General features: G+C 42.0%; 1 protein-coding gene across 1 annotated transcript; it reads right to left on the bottom strand.

Annotated features, from left to right (window-relative positions):
- Positions 1-5,024: 5,024 nt before the first annotated feature.
- Positions 5,025-11,179, bottom strand: FOXI3 (forkhead box I3). The gene is made up of 2 exons (XM_072636901.1): positions 10,162-11,179; positions 5,025-6,100 (listed from the first exon to the last, which is right to left on the bottom strand). The coding sequence occupies exons 1-2, from the start codon at positions 11,087-11,089 to the stop codon at positions 5,430-5,432; spliced, it is 1,599 nt and encodes a 532-aa protein (XP_072493002.1). The 5' UTR covers positions 11,090-11,179; the 3' UTR covers positions 5,025-5,429.
- Positions 11,180-20,280: the final 9,101 nt, after the last annotated feature.

Raw genomic sequence — 20,280 nt, 5'->3', positions numbered from 1 at the left:
ATTAGTATGGAAATGGTGTGCATAATTGCATATGTATAAAGTATATCTGATGGCTTAGCATCTAAGGGGGGGAGGGGGAGAGGAAGAGAAGGATTAAATTTGGAACTCAAAAGTTTAAATACAAATTTTAAAAAAAATTTTAAAAAGAAATGCAATCTGTAGACAAGAAGACTCGGAACACATTTCCATCTAATAGTGGGTATAATGACTAATTTCAAAGTAGCAGTGAGCACAACTGCAACATGAAATGAAAACATCTGTGATTTCTATAGATGACAAAGTCACAGTACTGCTCACAATATTGCAGTGGTTTGGAATCAATATTCATAATTGAAAGAAAAGTGCTAAATGTCAGTTTGAAGTTAGTGAAAATAAAAATGATTTTTCCCCCTGAAGTCTGTTCAGGAACTGGACCCTTGGTTAAGAACTTTGAATCTAAATAATGGAGTGGGAGGTAGGAAAGAAAGGAAACGTGATTTATGCACATTCGAACCCACAAAAGGAATTACTGAAGTCATACACTGCAGTGATCCCAAACTGTCTCCTCTGTGATCACAGAGACTTTGTGGTTACCTTATAAGTCTAGTATTGCCAATTATTGTAGGAACAAAGACCACATTCAGATAAATGTGAGAACTCGAGGGCTAGAGGTGGAAGAATGACCAGGTTTATAACCAAAAGAAAGGGTTCCTGTCTGGATTGGGTTAAAAGAATAAGACATCTGAATTCTCTTCAGCTATAATATCAGAGTAACAGCCCAACCTGGTCAGGAAGGGAATCATCCAACTTCTCAAAGACCAATATACTAAGATTTAGAGTTGTCCAAAAGTGGAAATAAAGGTAATGATTTCCCCATCAAGGGAGGTCTCTGAGTCAAGGATGGATGGTCGTTTGTTGGGTATTTTAGAGAAAGGACTCTCTTCAGCTATGGACTGTGCTTCCAACTCTGAGATTATGTGATTCTTCCAGAATGATCTTCCTTTTGAGCAAGGAATACCCATAATCACTCTCAATCTATTCCCTGAAAATACCTGCCTGGGCCATTGTACCACCAATGGTTTGAAAAATAACTATAGACCCCATTCTTCCTCGTTCTCTACCCAGCTTACATGATATCCAATAAACACTCCACACAGTGGCTCCCTAGATAGTAGAAAGTGTTCACTGGGAGCTCATTAATCAGATAATAATTGTCAATAATACAGCATTTACAACTTCACTACAACCCTGTCTGGTAGGGACTACTTTAGGGATTATGTCCATTTTATTGACGAGGAAAATGTCATCAACAATTAAGTGCTCACTATTTACCAAGCATTTTGTTAGGAACTGAGAATACAAATGGCCTAGATGCTGGCAGAGTTCAAATCAGCAGACACCTCACAACCAGTCCTCTTCCTACCTTTCCAGCCTTCTTATGCCTCATGCCTGTCTTTTCACTCTGTGATTTTACACTTTGACTCTTCACGGTGCCCATAACATGAGCTTCCTAACAAAGCTGTCTGATGAACAAACCAGCTAACCCTCTGCAAACCTCAAAGCGTCAGTTCTTATGAAGTGAGGTGACGTGTGTGAAAACACCTGGTACCCAGTGAAGCACTGTGCAAATGTAAGTTACTGCTGCGAGCCCCAGAATGCCAACCTGAGCAGGTGGCTCAGATCTGGTAAGGTTCCTGGGGAGATGTCAGCTGGCTGCCCTGCCCCCGCAGGGACCCTTGGCATCCTTGCCAAACCCCTATGGGTGAGGAGAGACCCACCCACCACGAACACACACACACACACACACACACACATACATCCTAGGAGGATTCCTTAAGGGAGGACTCTAAGGCATCGGAGCCATGCACTTTCCCATGACAAAAGGGAAGCAGAGAGCTTGCCGCCAGGTAGGGCAGTGAGATGGAAAGGAGAGAAGGGAGCCTTCCAGCCCCCAACAGGTGCCAGTTAACTAATACAGGAGGAGGCAGCAGGAAACCCACTGTTCTCCTCTATAGTTAAAGAAAGAGGGGGCCGGACCTCCTAGGAGAGGAGGCAGAGCCTTAGCAGTGCTTGAGAAACTCAGAGAGGGAGAAAGGTGTTTTTAACTCCCAGTTCTCTAGGTTAGAGCTTGTTGGAGATTAAATCCTCGATTTTTTTGTTGGGGGTGGGAGAGGATGGAATAAATAAAGGTATAAGAACTATGGCGCTTAATGGAGTGAGAGTCAGGAAACCTGTGTTGATTCTGCATCAGACACTTGTTGGTTGTGTGATCCAGAGCAAGTATCTTAACCTCTCTGGGCCTCACTCAAGTTTTCTCCTCGGTAAAATGAAGGAATTGCCCCTAAGGCCTTTCGCTGTTCCGTATTTATGGATCCGGAGGTATATGTTAAAAAGTAGGTAATGAACCATTCTGGAGAGCAATTTGGAACTATGCCCAAAGGGCTACCAAAATGTGCATTCATTGACCCATTCTGCCAGCAATATTGCTTGTAGGACTATATCCCCAAGAGATCATAAAAATGGGAAAGGGTCCCACATGGACAAAAATATTTATAACAGCTCTCTTTGTGGCGGCCCAAAACTGGAAATCAAAGGGATGCCCATCAATTGGGGAATGGCTGAATAAATTATGGTATATGAATGTAATGGAATACTATTGTTCTATAAGTAATGATGAACAGGAAAACCTCAGACAGGCCTGGAAAGACTTATATGAACTGATGCTGAGTGAAAGGAGCAGAACCAGGAGAATTTTGTACACAGCAACAACCACAGCGTGGGAGGAATTTTCCTGGTAAACTTAGTACTTCATTGCAACTGCAAGGACTTAAAAAATTCTCAATGGACTCGAGGCAAAATGCCTTCCACATCCAGAGAAAGAACTATGAAATTGGATTGCAGATTGAAGTAGACCATTTTCTTTTGTATTATGTTTTGTTTTGTGATTTCTCCCATTCATTTTAATTCTATTCAACATGACTAAAGTGAAAATGTATTTAATAGGAATGTTATGTGTAGAACCTATATAAAACTGTATGCTGTCTCAGGGAAGGAGTGGGGAGGTAGGGAGCAAGGAGGGAGAGGAAAGGGGGAAAAAAATCTAAGATATATGGAAGTGATTGTAAAACATTGAAAACAAATAAAATAATTTTTAAAAAATTCAAAAGGTAACGAGGTTCGTTTTGTCCCCCTCAATTCCATTCGCTTCCGGGCTTAATCCGCAAGATACTCAGAGCTTGGAGTTTTTCCTGGGCCCCGCGGCAGCCGCTTTGAATTGCAAAGAGAATCCCCGGCCTGAGTAGGTCGTTACTCGTTACTTACCTGGGCCCCAAGTGCCCTAGGAGGGCGGGGAGGAGCCTGGGGAAGCCGAGTCACCTAGACTGCAGCTCCCGGACGAGACGCAACCAAGCGGCCACCTGGACCAAGTGAGCGCTCGGCTCGGGGGAAAAAATGCACTGGGCGGGGTTGTGGAGGTGGAAATGAATTAAACCGGACCCACCAGCTTTCTACCCGAGTTCGAAAATGTCAGGACTCTGAAAATTCTCGGCAGATCCGTTGTTAAAGATCGAAGGCTTTTTAATGGAAGTTAACCTAGATCTGATTTCCAAAGAAAGGTTGTTTCGTCGCCCCATGTGCGCGCGCACACGCACACACAGACACACAGACACACACACACACACACACACATGCGCTTTATGGTTTTTAGACTGAGAGGATTTTAAAGCGTTTTCCCCACCCACCCCCATTTAAGGAAAAAATAAAATTTTACCCCTGTTCAAACAACTTGAATTAATTTGCAAATAAACTCTGAAAAGAAACTTTTCCAGGCCAACTCCATTGTAAAACAAGGGAACTGAGGCAAGGAGAAGTTAAAAGGTTTTTACCCTTGAGGAGGCACCTTCATGGTCCAGAAGAAAGTCTAAGATAGAACAATCACCAACGATATTTTGAAAACGATTTCTTGTGGGTCTTCAGCAAAAGCACCCCGAGTACCTCCAAACTGAAGTCTGTGGTTGGAGAGTTAGTGTGTGAAGCTTCTTAAGGACAGAGATTGTTCTTTGGTCTTTTTTTGTATCCCCAAAACTTAGCATAGTGCCTAGCACACAGTGGGAGCTCAATCAATGCTTTATGAGACAACAAGATTGAGTGAAGTAGGCATGAGAAGGCATTAGTTATTTTCAATGAGGGTGGTCTAAAACAATATAATTATCTCCATTCATCTCTATTTCCCTTTTCCCTTAACTCCACTTGGAATAAGAATGTAATACAATTCTTATTCCAAAACTGCCAAAGCTGGTCGTTAGAACCACTTAGCAGATAGAGGGCAAACAAACACTTTCTCCCTCTTCTAGTAAAGAGTTTCTCCTTAACTGGCCAACAAAGCTCACCCCCTTTCTAATTGATTGAAAATAGCTTAGTCTCTCCCAAAACAGCATCTTCAGTTCCTGGGAGATAAGAGGGCTTACAGGGAACACACGAACATTGACTTTTTGTCTTACAGTTCCTTGAGTTTCTTTAAATAAATAGGACGCTAAGACTGAAGTATCCTAAGTGCTTAGGGTGTGCCCATATAACTTTAGTCCAGTAATCTTGGATTAAGTTCCTGGGTAAGGACTGGATGAATAAAGAAAATATCTTGACCACAAAACTTCAAAAACAAAACTCCCCTTCCATAGGTCTTATCCTACATCAGGTGATATTGCTGAACTTCTGGGAGAAAAAAGCATCCAACTAAGGACTAAGCAAATTCAACAAAAAGGAAAATTTCCTTTCATTAGATTCTTGGTAGTCAGTGATTTTTCATTTTATTTAAGGAAAAAATAAAATTTACCCCTGTTCAAATGATAAATTAGAACAACTTGTATTTACAAATATAAAACTGCATATAGAAATAGTATTTACAAAAGCTCTTAAAAACCCATCGTGTAAAAGCACAAAAGGAAGCCTGAGAACCACTAGTATCTTTGGTACTGATTTTCAGGCAACATTTTCAAAGAAATGTTTAAAGAAATAAAACTGCAGTGTCACAAAGTCCCCTCATCTTCATTTTTTTTTTTTTTGGATCCAAGATGCTCAAGAGATATATCAACCAGCAGTCCAAATCACCCCAAATGTCATAACAGCTGACCTCCCACTCCCACCACTTGTTCCCCACCCCCAGGATGCACTCACTCTGGGTCTTGGAAGTTGGGAGTTTTTCCTTTAAATTGTGTCTTATTTTTGCCCCAGGAAAATCTCCAGTCACTAATCCAGTGTATTTTCAAAGCCCTCCGCTTATCCTGTGCTGAGTGGTTGTTAGGGATGGAGGAAAAGAGGAAGCAGTTTGTGCATCGCACCTGGCTGTAATTGCACATTTCCAAAGTTTAAAAGCCTTTTCTCCCATCAACCAACAAACACGAGGCACCCAGCCCGCCTCCACCTTGGCCCCCTGCCTCTAGGGAAGGAGGGACTTACACCTCGGAGCCTTCCCGGGGATAAATGAGGCTGTTGACGCTGAAGCTGTTGTAGAATGGATTGTTGAAGTGGCTGCCCTGGCCGCCGCTGGTAGGGAAGGGGCTGTAATAGGAGGAGGGCCGAGGGCTGATGTTGCTGCCGCCACCACCACCACCGCCACCGCCGCCGCCGCCACCGCCCAGGTGCAAAGCATCGGGCTGAGACTCTGTCAGTGAGCTAGAGGGAAAGCCAGCGGCCGCGCTCCGCTGCGCCCCCTGGAGGCCCCGCGAGGGAAGCTCCGCGGGTACGCCAGGTAGCCCCAGGTGTCTGGGTTGGTGGCTCCTCCCTGCACTGCTGGCGTTGCCCAGGCCGCTGAAGAAGGACTTGAGGCAGGGGGTGGAGGACAGTAAAGGGGCGCTGGGAGGCGAGGCGCTGCTCTTGGGCTCCTCCGGAGACTCTGGAGTGGAGGGGGAGGGGCCCAGCAGGGAGGGCGGACTGTCTCCAGCTTCAGGCTTTACCACTATAACGGGGCCCCCTCCTTCTTCGGGTTTAGGGATCCCCCCGGCCACCGAGCTGCCGCTGCCGCTGCTGCTGCTGGGCTCCGTGCGACGCTTCCTCTTCCGCCTAAAGTTTCCATTATCAAACATTTTCTCACAATTTGGATCAAGAGTCCAGTAATTGCCTTTCCCTGTGGAGGTGAGGAATGGGGGAAAACAAAGTCAGTGATGGGTTTCCTTCCCACACTGCTCCCTCTGGCCACCCCCACCCCCCACCTTGTCCAGATTGGCTCAGTGGATAGGAGCCCTGGACCTATATTCAGGAAGACTTGGGTTCACACCCAGCCCGTCACCTTTACTGGTTGTGTGGTGACCATGGGCAAGTCACTTTGCCATCTGCCTCAGTTTCCTTAACTGTAAAATGGGGTTAAGAACAACCCCGAGGATCAAATTAAGATAAAATGACTGTTCTCTTCCCATTTGCAATATAGATGAGTGCCTTCTCCAAGATTTAACGAGGTTATTGAGAGTTGGGCTCCTCCAAGTTTCCTCTTCCTTTGAAACACCAGATAAATCTAAATGACAAGACTAATCCTTCCAGCACCCATGAAGATAGCAACTCCTCTAACAACACAGTAGAGGTATCAAGCAAAAGGGAGATGCTCTTAAACTTTACCAGACTAGTTCTTGAGCAGTCTTAGCTCTGGGAAAACCTTTCTGGGAACCTGCTGGGGGCTTTTGCTCTAAACACAAGGTGGCCCCACCTCTTTGAGCAGAGTAGGTAAGTAATGTCACTTTCATTAATCACTTCTGGAGTTACCAAATGATTCTCTAATCCAGTATTATAGGACTAGAGGTGGAATGGACTCAAACCACTCAATTCAACCCCTTCATTTATACAGGAAACTTCAGTCCATAGACCCTAAGTGATTTGTCCAAGGTCACCCAGATGGCTTCTGTCATCTCAGAAAAGGGTTTGAACCCAAATCCTCTAATCACAAATCAGTCTTCTTTCCACTGGGTCACAATTGTTTCCTTTTTCCACATAATAACCTCTTGGAATAATTAACACAAGTCTTCATTATCTGCATTTTATGGATAAGCAAAGTTCAGGTTATAAATGACTTGCCCATGGTTGAAAAGCAACGGTTCAGACAAATGCTAAACTAAGTTCATGTTCTCCTTTATAGTTTTCCTCCACCCCTTTTCAGTATTTGCTGTTTAAAAATCCCTATTTCCTTCCCCTTCTCTCTAAATTCTGAGCACATGAAATTAACAAAATACCAGACTGCAAGGGATGGAAATTTCTACAACTCATACACCCAATTATTCTCTCTGGCCACCATAAGGAAACAAAAATGAATGATCATCCATTAAGTCAGTGGCACTGTATTGGTATAAAATATTTTCAGGATGTAAAAGACTTTTAAAAAGACTGGACTTTACATTCTAACTCTCTCTGAAATCTCCAATATACCTATGTGGGTTTTTTTCCCCATTCTGCAAAAATAATGGTAACAAAACTTGCTATCTATTATATATTTATTTAGGAGTCATTCCTTAAGTCCTGAGGTGTTCTAACAACAGCTACAGCATAGTGGTGAATAACCAGGATTACTCTGGACCATAAAGCCACTGTAAGATAAAGTCTATAGGAGTCTACCTGATAATCTCAGGTGATAAATCTCATGTGGTGCATATTAACGAGATGCATCTGCCAGCTGATGCCTGAAGTCTTTGGCTATTCCTCAGTTCCAGGTCATCTAAACAAAGTCCTGCAGCTTTGGGTTGAGTCCTGGTGTGCTATCTGCTAGCTCTCTCACCTGAAATGCCAGCCATCTCCAAGAGGTTCCTCTACCCTAGAATGCTCTCCCCCTCCTCATCTCCATCTCTTTGAACCCTTGGCTCCTTCCAAGATTTAGCTTACCAGCTCTAGCACCACCTTTCCCAGTCCAGTCTCCACCCAACCCCTCCCAGTGCCTTCCCTAGGAGGCTAGTTTTCAATTTCTTCCCAATTGTCTTTATCTATACTCAGATGGGCACTAGATCAGTCCCACAGTCTAGGGTACCTAGCTCACCTAGATGCTCACTTAGGTACTCACCTAGGTACCTTTTGTTGTTTTTCAGTCGTGTTTGACTCAGTGATCCCATTTGGGGTTTTCTTAGCAAAGACACTGGAGTGGTTTGCCATTTCCTTCTCCAGCTCTCTCTACAAATGAGGAAACTGAGGCAAACAGGATTAAGAGACTTGCTCACAGTCATTCAGGTAAGGAGGTACCTTTTACATTCAATTAAAAAAAACACCACTCCAAAATTGCCTGGAGGAAGTGGGGTTTCAGAACATCCCAGGATTCTTTCTACATCCCTTGTTTCTTCAACTCACCTAACCCTTTGGGGCTCAAGCATTAGGAAAACACCCACATAGGGTGTGCATATAATAGCACACAGTGTAGAATTAAGTATTGGTCAAATGGGGGGACAAAAGAAAGGCTGGGATAGATTTATGATCTAAACTTCTACTTAAAAAGTATTACGGGAAAAATAACTTACAATCTTTGTTCTAACTCCACCACCACTTTTAAAGCAACTCTTGCATGGTGTGTGGTATGCTCTTTTTCCAGTTAAGATATAGAGGAACTCCTTTACAAGGGTAATAACCCATAAGGACTAATGCCAAATTTATATACGAACTCTTATCAAATTTTTCCCCCCTGAACATTTCACAGTACATGATTTGCCTCTCAGCAGGTCAGAATCCTTTTCTTTAAAAAGGCTATTACTGCAGGATTCATCCACACAAATTACTGGCCAGTTGTTGCTCCTTTCTCTTCCCTAGAATCTGCTTCATCTTCGTCTGGCAGCACTAGCCCTCCTTCCAAGCCCTCTCCCTTTAACGTGTGTTGTTCTCTAGCGCTTTTCACTCCTGGATCCACGATCTGCCTCCCACAACTGACTTAAGCTGCCCTACCCAGTCATTCTGTTCCCAAATCGCGACAGCATTCCTTCCTCCCCCACTCCCATTTTTCTCGGAGTTGCCTCTTTTCTTTTTCTCTCACACTTTATGGAAAAACACTGGCGCCCCTCTTTTAGCCTCTTTTTTACTGGGTGCCCGGGGGATATCCTCTTTTTCCTTCTTTGGCAAAGAGGAGCTGTTTCCTTTCTCCCCTACTTTAGAAGGTCACATTCCCTTCTTTCTTCTCACTTGCCTCACTTGCCTGGAAGTAAAGGTGGCTTTCTCCCTCTACCTTCTTTCAAAATTTTTTTTGGAGGGGGGGATGAAGAGGAGGTGGGGGTGATCCTTTTCCTTCTATCTCCGAGTTGAAGGGGTCTGCTTCCACTCTTTTTTGCAACGTCACTGGCTTTTTCTCCCACGTCACTGGCTTTTTCTCCCACTTCCCCGGAGAGCTGAGGTCTCTTTTATTCCCCTCTCCGTCTAAGACAGTCCTTTTTTCCCTTTCTCAAAAACTCTCTTCGCATCTCATTCCATAACAGGTTTCTTCAAGTTCCTTTCTACACGAACGTCCCCAACTCAGACCCGAGCCTGACCGATGGTTAGGCTAACGAATTCCCTAGTCTTCCCACTAGCACACTCCCAACTCCTAGTCCCTCTACCTTCTCACCTAAAGTTCAAGGTTTAATTTCGTGCATCTGTGGTCCACAGTCCCAGCATCCACACATCTCAGGCCCCAGACAACCTCGCAGTTAGGGGGCTCAAGTTCTCGTACCCCCTTATTCCTGTACCGGGTCCCACCTCCAAGGGCGCTCGAGCCTCCACCCCTCCCCCAAAGCTGCCGGTTAGGTCTGAGTCTCCGGTCCCTGCTTGCGCACCTCAGTTCCACTCGAAGCACCCAGCCCATCCACGAGATGCTCCAGTATCTGTGCCTGGCGCCACGCCCCCTCGCTTCACGCGCCCTCAAACTCCCAGCACACACGCACCTCGGGTAGGGCGTTTGAGCTCCCCATCCCCCTTTCCACTATTCTCTCACTACAGTCCGCGTCCCTGCTGGGTCCCAGGGCTCTCCTCTAAGCACCTGTGCTCCTCGCCCCTTCCTGGCATCTTCTGTCCTCTTGTTCTCGTTCCGAAGCTCTGATTTCCCTCCGACTCCCTTCGCCCGCTCCCTCCAAGCACTCTTACGCGTGTTTCGCCCCTGCTGCGGGCATCGTGTGCTCCCCCTTCCCCTCCAAGCGCTCCCAGAGCCTCTGCCTCCCCCAGCCCCGCCCGCCCTGGGCTGGTGGGGTACCAATTACCCACCGGGGTCGTCCTCGTCACGGGGCACCTTCTTGAAGCAGTCGTTTAGGGAGAGGTTGTGGCGGATGGAGTTCTGCCAGCCCGCCTTGCTGCGCTTGTAAAAGGGAAAGCTCTCGGCTACGAACTGGTAGATGTGGCTGAGCGTCAGCTTGCGCTCGGGCGCATTCTGGATGGCCATGGCAATGAGTGCCGAGTACGAGTAGGGCGGCCGCATTATCTTGAGCAGGTCCTCCTGGCTGGCCAGCGACAGCCAGCCCAGCTCGGCGGCGGTCCCCGAGGGCGAGCCGGGGCCCGGGCCAGGGCCCGACGGGGGCGGCGGGGCGGGCGCCGGGGCAAAGGGGCGCGGAGGTGGCGGGCAGCCGAAGGGCCCGGCGGGAGGCGTAGGCGGCTGCAGGAAGGGGCCGGCTGAGCCCCCCGAGGGCGGCGGCGGCGGTGGGGGCGCCGGCGGTCCGGGGCTCAAGTACGCGGCGGCGGCGGCGGCTGCTGCGGCGGCGGCGGCCGAGGACCCCCCGACGCCCGCCGCCCCGTTGAGCCACAGGTAGGGGTTGGCCGCGGTGGGCGGCGGCGGCGCGTAGTCAGACAGAGCGTAGGGAGCCCTAGGGGACTGCGCGGCGCTGGAGGAGGCGCTGGCTGCCTGCGGGTACACGCTGAAGTTGTCACCGCAGTAGAGGGCCATGTCCGCGGCCAGGGGGGAGCGGGGCTGGCCTCGCCGCTCCGCAGAGAGCATCCCTCGACGGGCCACCCACGGGCTCTGGGGGCTTCCGACGGGCTGGCCGCCCTCGGTCTCCTTATAGGGGAGGCCCCGCCGCGCCTCTAGGAGTTGGGTTGGGGGCGGGGACGCGGAGGCCCGGCCAGACCCCGCCTGGCCCTGCCCTGCCCCGCCCCGCCTAGCAAGTCTAGCTGGGCGCCAGACGGCCGCGAGCTTTCTCATGCAACCGTTCTCTGATCTCTCCGTGCCTGAGAGGCAGCCGGAGAACCCATGTCTCTGCTCCCCTTTATTCCCCCACTACTCCCCGGCTCTAAGTGGAAAAAGAAACCAGATGGACGCCCACGAACTTTCAAAAATTCGCTTCCCTCTCGTGGCTACGAGCGTCTAAAGCATCTTAACCCACTTTTGCTCCTCCTGATTTCGATTCTTCCTTGGGTTCAATGCCTCACAGTATTTAGATTCACCCCTCTGCTAATGCTCGACCCCCAACCCCTTGGCCTGCCTGAGGCTGAGGCTGCCAGCTGTCGGGTGGGTAGAATTCCTTATTTTTTTAAATTAATTTGTGTGTGAGGTCCCAGTGGGCTTTTGATCTCTTTCTCATTCTTTCCTCCCCCTTCTTTTAAGCTAGAAAGAAGAAAGGCAGAGAGAGAGAGAGAGAGAGAGAGAGAGAGAGAGAGAGAGAGAGAGAGAGAGAGAGAGAGAGAGAGAGAGAGAGAGAGAGAGAGAGGAAGAAATGAAGGAAGAAAAATAAATAGAAAAGAAAGTCTTTTTAGAGACCTTTGAACAAGAGATAGTGTAAGTAGATGTGGCATTTATTTTAAATTCCTGATAGGATTAACACTTGGAAAACCAGCTGCTAGTTTAACTGTGCAAATAGCACTGACTTACCACTCCCCTCCAAAAAGATAACCGAAAGTTTATACCCCTTATCGCACTCTACACCTTAACGAAACGTCGTTGAAATCTCGTCTCAGAAATATAAATGCCCATAAGGGGAAGAAGACCTTATTAAAATTCCTTAGGACCTTGTGACTGACTGCACATTTTACCGAGAATGTATTGCTCTTTAAAAAAGCGAACATAATTGGTTAGTTGTTTTTAAGCTCGTCCCTTCTAAACCCAAACGAAATGATTGACTTTTCACGTTTTTATTTGGAGGGAGACAAAAATCTTGTTCTTTCACCATTTTCGAGTTTGCAAACAAAGGAATCCAGTTGTTCAGTAAACTTTAAAAAGTTTTCTTGTGTTTAGTTATTCCAAATATTCTAAAAATACTTAATGACAGAATTGTCCACACGTGTGCACGCTTTTGAAATTAGCACTAATATCAACTGAAATCCAAAATCGAGAAAACAATATAATTGTCTAATTTAGATTTTGCTAGCAAAAAATCACACCTTAATAATAGTTTGGTTTTTTTTTTTTTCTGGAAAAGCAAAAATAACTAAAAACCATGCTTTCAGAGCTGTGAGACGTGTTGTAGAGTGAAAATCTTGGGTAAGGGAGAGACCGATATTGTCCCCTATAAACCTGATTTATATTTTAGAGTGAGATGAAGATTAACTCTTTATTCCGATGAGCACAGCTGCAGTTTTAAAATCTGTATGACCATTTTATGTGTCACCTATTGGATATAGTGGAGTTAAATAAGAGATATTATAGTTTCAGATATACTTTCTGCAACTGCTAGGGAACTGACAACTTTGAATTCGTCCAAAGGGAAAAATATGTGAAGTTAGTGCTTTCCAAATTTACCATTTACTTTTTAAGTAGATATTGACCAAATTGGAAAGTTAGTATCTAAAAAGAAAAATTTTATACATGACAAATGAAAGGATTTAAAAGTATCTCCCTAATAGTTGCAGTGATACAATTAAAAATATTTTTTCTTTGCTTAATTTTTGTAATTATCGCTTAGTAAATTGCATGGAGTGTGATTTTTTAAAAAAAGCAACTTTGCATTTAAGTTCACTGAAAAATCTGTATTAATGATTCTGTATGCTGCCTTTGAGGGGAAAGGATTACTTGCTAATCATCTCCAAACTATTTTGTGTTGTTGACAGTCTACCCAAGAATTGTAAATGGTCTTGTGTATTTTGTGGAGGAAAGAGCTATTACAGCTCCCATCTGTTTAAGAAGGGGCTACATTTAAAATGTTATTGCTGTTTTTAAACTAACTAAATATGAGTAATTTTAACAGAGTATTAATCCTTGTCTTTTCTGTTTAAGTAGGGGCTAGTTCTTCTATATGATCATCTCATACCCTGTATGACATCTTTTTGTTCCCCCGATACTAGAATTTCATTTTATAAAACACAGAGCCACCTAGAGTATCTTTGCCTCTACAACAGTCTTCCCATACTTTGGATACCTGCCCCTCTCTTTGCCTTATACTGTGGCAAATAGATGAAGGGCTCTGAATTATAGTTAATGATGGCTCAATTCATTTCTGACAAAGAAATAACTTTCTTATTTTTATGAAAGTGAGTAGGCAATGGTTAAGAAAATATTAAACAGACTAATAGAATGTTATGTGTCTTCATTACACCAACAGCAAGTATAAAATACAAATTGCTTACAATTTCAATGATTCTTGTATTACCTTTTTACAAAAATGACAAGTAAGTCACAGAATACATTTCTGGTCAGGCAAGCTAAAATATGCCATTATTAGAAAATAATTTTTTTAAATCTATAAAAATTAATATGTAATTAATTCAATGACAATAATAATAGATAATATTTTTATGGTGATTTACAAATATTTCATTTGATCTTCACAAATACCCTGGGAGGAAAGTGCTGTTATAAAGGAGAAAACTGAGGTAGAAAGGAGTTAAAGTGACTTGCCTAGATTTGGAGATGATTAAGAAAGAAATCTCTCCCCTCAAAGGCAACATATAGAATCATGAAGACTTAACCAGATTTTTCAATGAACTTAAAGGTTTCTTTTTTTAAAAAAAATCAACCCAGTCTGCAATTTGCTAAGCAGTGACTACAAAAATTAATCAAGAGAAAATATATTTTTGATTGTATCACTGGAACAACTAGGAATAAACTAACAAATTCTTTCTCTAATCTTCCATACCCCCAATCTTCCTTTTAGATATACTACATTTAATAAGTATTAATACAATTAATAACTTTCTGAGGCTAGATTTTTAACTCATATTTTTCTGACTCCATGTCCAGCCTTCTATCCACTATGACTCCTAATCACCTGATTCCTTTAATTTTTATTGTTTACTAGTATTCTTCATTTTTTCTTTGAAATGCCAGTCAACTGAATTTGTTTTATAAAGGAGGAGTTGCAGCTAGGTGACACAATGGATAAGGAACAAGAGGACAGGAGTTCAAAAGTGGCTTCAGACACTTCCTGGCTATGTGACTCTGGACAAGTCACTTAACCTCTGTTTATCTCAACTCCCTCATCTGTAAAATGAGGATAAAAATTACATCTACCTCCCAGGGTTATTGTGAAGTTCAAATGAGATAATAGTTGTGTTTAGGCAGCCCCTGGCACATAGTAAGCAGTATATAAATGTTAGCTTTAGAGGTCAATGATATTTCACACAATCACTTAGCATCCTGCAAAAGTAATTCGGACCCATAGAACAGCAGCCATTAGAAGTCTAACAACTTGAAAACATTTTTAGTATTGCTAGAGAAGTTACACTTGAATCAGGAGCTGAACTACAATTAAAATCATGGCTTATGAATTCTAATGGCTATTCTCAGAGTAATTTCGCCTTGCTCACATTAGGATTCTCCTTCCTTTACACTAGGATTTCTCTTTTAAAATCTGTGAGATAACCAGCTGATGAGAGATCCCAATAAAGGTAAAATAGTGACAGTAGGGTAGTGTGTGTGTGTGTGTGTGTGTGTGTGTGTGTGTGTGTGTGTGTGTGTGTGTGTGTGTGTGTGTGTGTGTGTGTGTAGCCCTACCCCTAGTCAGGTTTAGTCAGTTCCTGAATGACTGTGACTCTGTATAAGGCATTAGCAAGAAAGATATAATTCTCAAAAGTGAGGCAAGAGAATCAAGGAGAGAAGATAAGGGAAAGAGAGGGGAAGCATGTGGAAGGCCCTGGAACCATTGGCTTGTGGGGAGGAGTCAACATCCCCAACATATCCCTTAATTCTCAGTGCTGCATCCCAGTGCTGCATGCAAAGCAAAAACTTGTTCTCTCTTAGTTTGAGCTGAGATTTCATCTTATTTCTAAATCATAGAACACCCACCTCCTCGTCTTATGTTTTATTTCCTAAAATAATTTTCCCATTATTATTTTACTTCTTGCTTTTTCCAATTTTTCTTTTTTTCTTTTTACTAAGTGGTTGGTGGAAGGGGACTTAAATTGGTCAAGAGTTGAAGCTGTTACCCACCCATTCTGGGTGGAAATATGTCCTCCTATGGACCAGAAAAAGTGACTTTATCCTGAAATACCCCCCCCCCCAAAGAGCATCAAGCTCCTACACTACAATTATGTAATGTGTAATTGATATATTCACATCCAATATTCTTCTTGGAAATAGGAGAGTGGAGTGATCACCCAGCAGCAACCTTTGGCCTACTCCCCAAAAAAGTTGAAACCCCAGCTCCCCAGAGACATGGAATAGGCAGTTCAGATTATATGCATATAAATATAATTCATGCTACACATACAGGTTTGGAACCTGCTATATTGTAGTACCCAAATTGGTCCTCCTGGATTTTAGTCCTTGATCACTTACACAACAAATTCCCAAAACTCTCCAAAGGAGCTTTAAGAATGGTTAGGTGATTATATGATCCATTAATATTACAAATCTTGGTTTATTGTAATAAAGAGCTTTAGCAAAATGCTGTCATAAAGCCAATTTTTACCATAAATTAAATAGGTAACATGTATGATCTGGCTCCCTTCTCTGGTTCAGGCTTGCTACACCTCTCATATGGGTATCTTTTTGCTATCTGTTTGATCTGCTGTGTTACTCCCAAAATGTTAGGGGGCGCCAATGACTAGTGCTCTTCAGTCCCATTTAATGATCTAACATCAACTGGCTTTTACAAAATATATTTACTTAGAAAATATAGCAAGAACAAAAGTTCAGATATTTTCTCCAACACCTCAGGGTCGTAATCCCCAGCACATGGTGTCTGGGGGAGTTGGGATTAGGCTCAAAACATCACTCGTTGGACCCACTACATAGCATTGTTCCTACCAAGTTCACATCTAAAGGTGACATCACTGCCAGATGAGACTCTTCTGGGCTAGGGTCTCAAAGGACAAAGCAAAAGATTTTTTTGTTAGTGCTGTGTTGGCTATAATATTTAACCAATGACTTACTTTTTTAAGTTTTTATTGATTTTTTTTACATCACTATACTTTCACCCATGATTACTTCCCTTCCTCCTCCAAGAAAGCTATCCCAAAAAAGAAACAGCAGTTTTAAAGACAAAAAAGAAAACGAGAACTCAGCATAATTGATCAATACATTGAAAAATTCTGAAAATATGTACAATGTACAATTACACCTCACCTCTCCAAATGGGTAAGATAGAGTGTCATCTCTTGCTCTTTATAATTGTATAATATTCTCTTGCGATTCTTTTTTCTGGTTGTTCTTTGTTTTACATGGTTGTTGTGTATGTTTTTTCTTGGTTTTGCTTATTCAGTCCGCATCAGTTTATGTAAATCTTTCCATTCTTTTCTATATACATCACATTCATCACTTTTTACAACACAGTAATGTCCCATTATATTCATGTCAGTCAACATATGATTCTATGTGCCAGTCACAGTGCTACTTTGGAGATAGGAAGAAAACAGTCCTTGCCTCCAATGAGCTCCCAATCTAATGAGGAAAGACCACACATAAAAAGAAGCTGAAGTGTTGGATAAAGTTGCCTATTACTCAGTCAGATGAGAAATGATCATTTGACTGCCCTGGGTGACTTCCTTGAATGGAGGTTCTACCACCTTCTCCAGTCTTTTGTGTACTTTGGTATTTGGTAGGTATATGATCTCCAACCATTTTATTTTATATTTATTTTTATTAGGATTTCCCTTCCTATTATCACCTCTTGGATTTCATTATTATAAAACAAAACTTCTGGATTTTTGAGAGTTTATTTTGTAGCTTGCAACTTTGCTAAAGCTATTATCTTAATTATTATTTTTGCTGATTCCCTGGGATTTTCCAAGCAAATTGTTGTATTATCAGCAAATAAGGATAGTTTTATTTCCTATGTTTTCAACAGCATGCTGGTAAATGTTTCACAACCAGAAAAATATTAATGTGACATATTTTTAAGTTTAATCAGCATTATATTAATATTTTTTTCATCACTTTCTTGAATCTAGATAATCAGCAGAATTATAAACCAGGACCTAATCTATAGTGTTTGACTACTTCCAAGATGTGTATGCTCACACTAAAAATTTAACAGTTGGCTCTAGACAGCTGATATGAGCAGGCTACAGCATACCCCTGGCTTTACCTATCTTCATATCTTAAATTGCTTTCTCTTTTTTATTGCTATTGTTAGCATTTCTAGAACTATATCAAGCAATAGTTGGAAGAGTGGGTATCCTTGCTTTACTCCTATATTTATTGGGAAAGGTTCTAGTTTTTTTGATTGATTTAATTATCAGTTTTAGAAAAGGAAAATGTAATTTTTGGAAAATGGGCATTCTGTGACACCAGCCCAAGAGGGGCGGTCTGACAAAGAGAATTGAGAAACTCATAGAAAACTTGGAGAATATTTGAATATTTTCTAAAACTATCCTGTTTGTTATTTCTTATAGCACAGTAGTACTCCATCACAATCATATACTACAACGTGTTCAAGTATTCCCCAACTGATAGGTATCCCCTCAGTTTCCAATTCTTTGCAACCACAAAAAGAACTGCTATAAATATTTATATGTGTGTGTATAGATAGGTAGATATATACCATATATACAGATGTATGTGTGTATAAATGTATATTAACATATACATATATATATATTTGTGCATGTATGTATATGTGTGTGTTCTCTTTTTTGTTGATCTCTTTGGGATATAGACCTAGTAATGGTATTATGGAGGTCAAAGAGTGTGTACAATTTTATTACCCTTTGGACATAGTTCCAAATTGTTGTCCAGAATGATTGAATCATTTCACATCTCCACTAACAATGCATTAGCATCCCAATTTTTCTGCAACAATGCATGTGTCCCAATTTTTCCACATATTTTCCAACATTTATCATTTTCCTTTTCTATCATGTTAATCAAACTTATAGGTGTCAGGTAACACCACAGAGTTATTTTAATTTGCATTTCTCTAATTATGAGTATAGGAAGCTAGGTGGTAAAGTGAATAGAGTGCTCCAGGCCTGGAATCAGGGAGATCTGAGTTCAAATTTGACCTCAGACACTAGCTGTAAGTCCCTGGACAAGTCACTTAACTGTTAGCTTCTGTTTCCTCAACTGTAAAATGAGCTGGAGAGGGAAATGACAACCACTGCCAAGAAAACCCCAAAAGGGGTCATGAAGAGTCAAACATGACTGAAAGAACTGAACAACAATGATTAGTGATTTAGAGCATTTTTCTCATGATTATTAATAACTTTGATTTTTTTCTTTTGAAAACTGCCTGTTCATATCCTTTGACCATTTACCAATTGGAGAATGGCATTAAGATTCTGAGGACAAGTATCACTTCCAGTAGAAAGAGAGCAGTCACAACATCTCTCTCGGGATAACATTGACTTGGAAGCACCAAAAACTTCAAACCCACTAGAACTAACTCTGAAAACAGCAGCAAAAAAAAAAAAAGCATGAAACGAACAATTTTAACCTAAAGTCCAAAGTCAGGACATAGGCTAGAAAAATGAGCAAGTAACAAAAAAGTACCCATGAATAAAAACTACAATGGTGAAAGAGAAGATCAAGACACAAACTTAGAAGAAGAGAATAATATCAAATAGCTACAATCAAACCTCAAATAAAAATGAGAATTAGACACAAACCCAACAAGAATTCCTGGAAGAGCTGAAATTTTTTTTGAAAAGTTAAAGGAGTAAGAGAGGAAAAATTTGGAATACAAATTAGTTGAGTGCAAGAACATTATAAAAAGGCAACAATTTGGTAAAAGAGGCACTAAAGCTCACTGAACAAAATAATTCCTCATAAATTAGAATTGGAGAAGTAGAAGCTAATGACTCCATGAGACATCAATAAACAAACAAAAGAGTCAAAAAAATTTTTAAATGGAAGAAAATATGAAATATTTCATTGAAAAAAACAACTGACCTAGAAAATAAATTGAGGAGAAACAATTTAAGGATTACTGGACTGCCTAAAAGTCACAACAAAAGAAAGAGAAGAAAGAGCCTAGATATCATATTTCAAGAAATTATAAAGGAAAAATCCTAGAAACAGAGGGTAAAATAAAAATTGAATGAATCCACCAATCACCACTGGAAAGAGATCTTAAAATGAAAACTTCCAGAAATATTATAGTCAAATTACAGAGCTCAAGGATCAAAGGAAAAATACTTAAAGTAAGTGAAAAGAAACAATTCAAGTATCATGGAGCCACAATTGGGAAGAAGATTTAGCAGCTACCTCTTAAAGGAGTAAACAGCTTGGAATATGATATTCCAGAAGGCAAAGTAGCTAGGATTACAATCAATAATAACCTACCCAGCAAAACTGAGTGTCATACTTAGGGGTGGAGTTGAGGAAATGGATATGACAAATGCAGGATTCAAGAGAAGCATAAAAAGGTAAACATGAAAGAGAAATCATAAGGGACTCAATAAGGTTAAACTGTTTATATTCCTATGTGAGAAAATGATACATATAACTCCTAAGAACTTTATCATTGTTAGGGTAGTTAGAAGATGACTGCATAGAAAGAGGGCATGTGTGTGAGTCAATTATGTTGGGATACTCTCAAAAAAAATGAAGAGGTGAGAAAGAGGGATGCACTGGGAGAAGGGAGAAGGGAGAGGAAGACGGAGAAATTACTTCATGTAAAAAAGGCTTGCAAGAAAGGGTTTTTACAGTGGAGAGAAATATGCTGCAGGGCAGAGTAGATGCTTGAACCTCACTTTCTTCTGAATTGGTCCAAAGAGGAAAGAATATAGATAGATAGATTGATAGATATAGATATAGTATATATATATACATATAGTATATGTATGTACACACATTCAATTGGATATAGAAATCTGTCTTACCCAATAGGGAAGTAGGAGGGGAAGAGGGTAAGGAAAAGGTGAGTCAGAGGATAGTTAAAAGGAGGCCAGATTAAGGGAGGTAATGGTCAGAAGAAAAAATAGACTTTTGAGGAGGGATAGGGTAAAAAGAGTGGAAGAGAAGGACAAACAGAAGAAAATAGGACTGAAGGAAAAGCACAGTTAGGAATTAAAATTTTGAGT

This window comes from Notamacropus eugenii, chromosome 1 (assembly GCF_028372415.1).
Source record: "Notamacropus eugenii isolate mMacEug1 chromosome 1, mMacEug1.pri_v2, whole genome shotgun sequence".
Classification (NCBI taxonomy): Eukaryota; Metazoa; Chordata; class Mammalia; order Diprotodontia; family Macropodidae; genus Notamacropus; species Notamacropus eugenii.
This window is presented reverse-complemented; position numbering and strand designations above follow the sequence as displayed.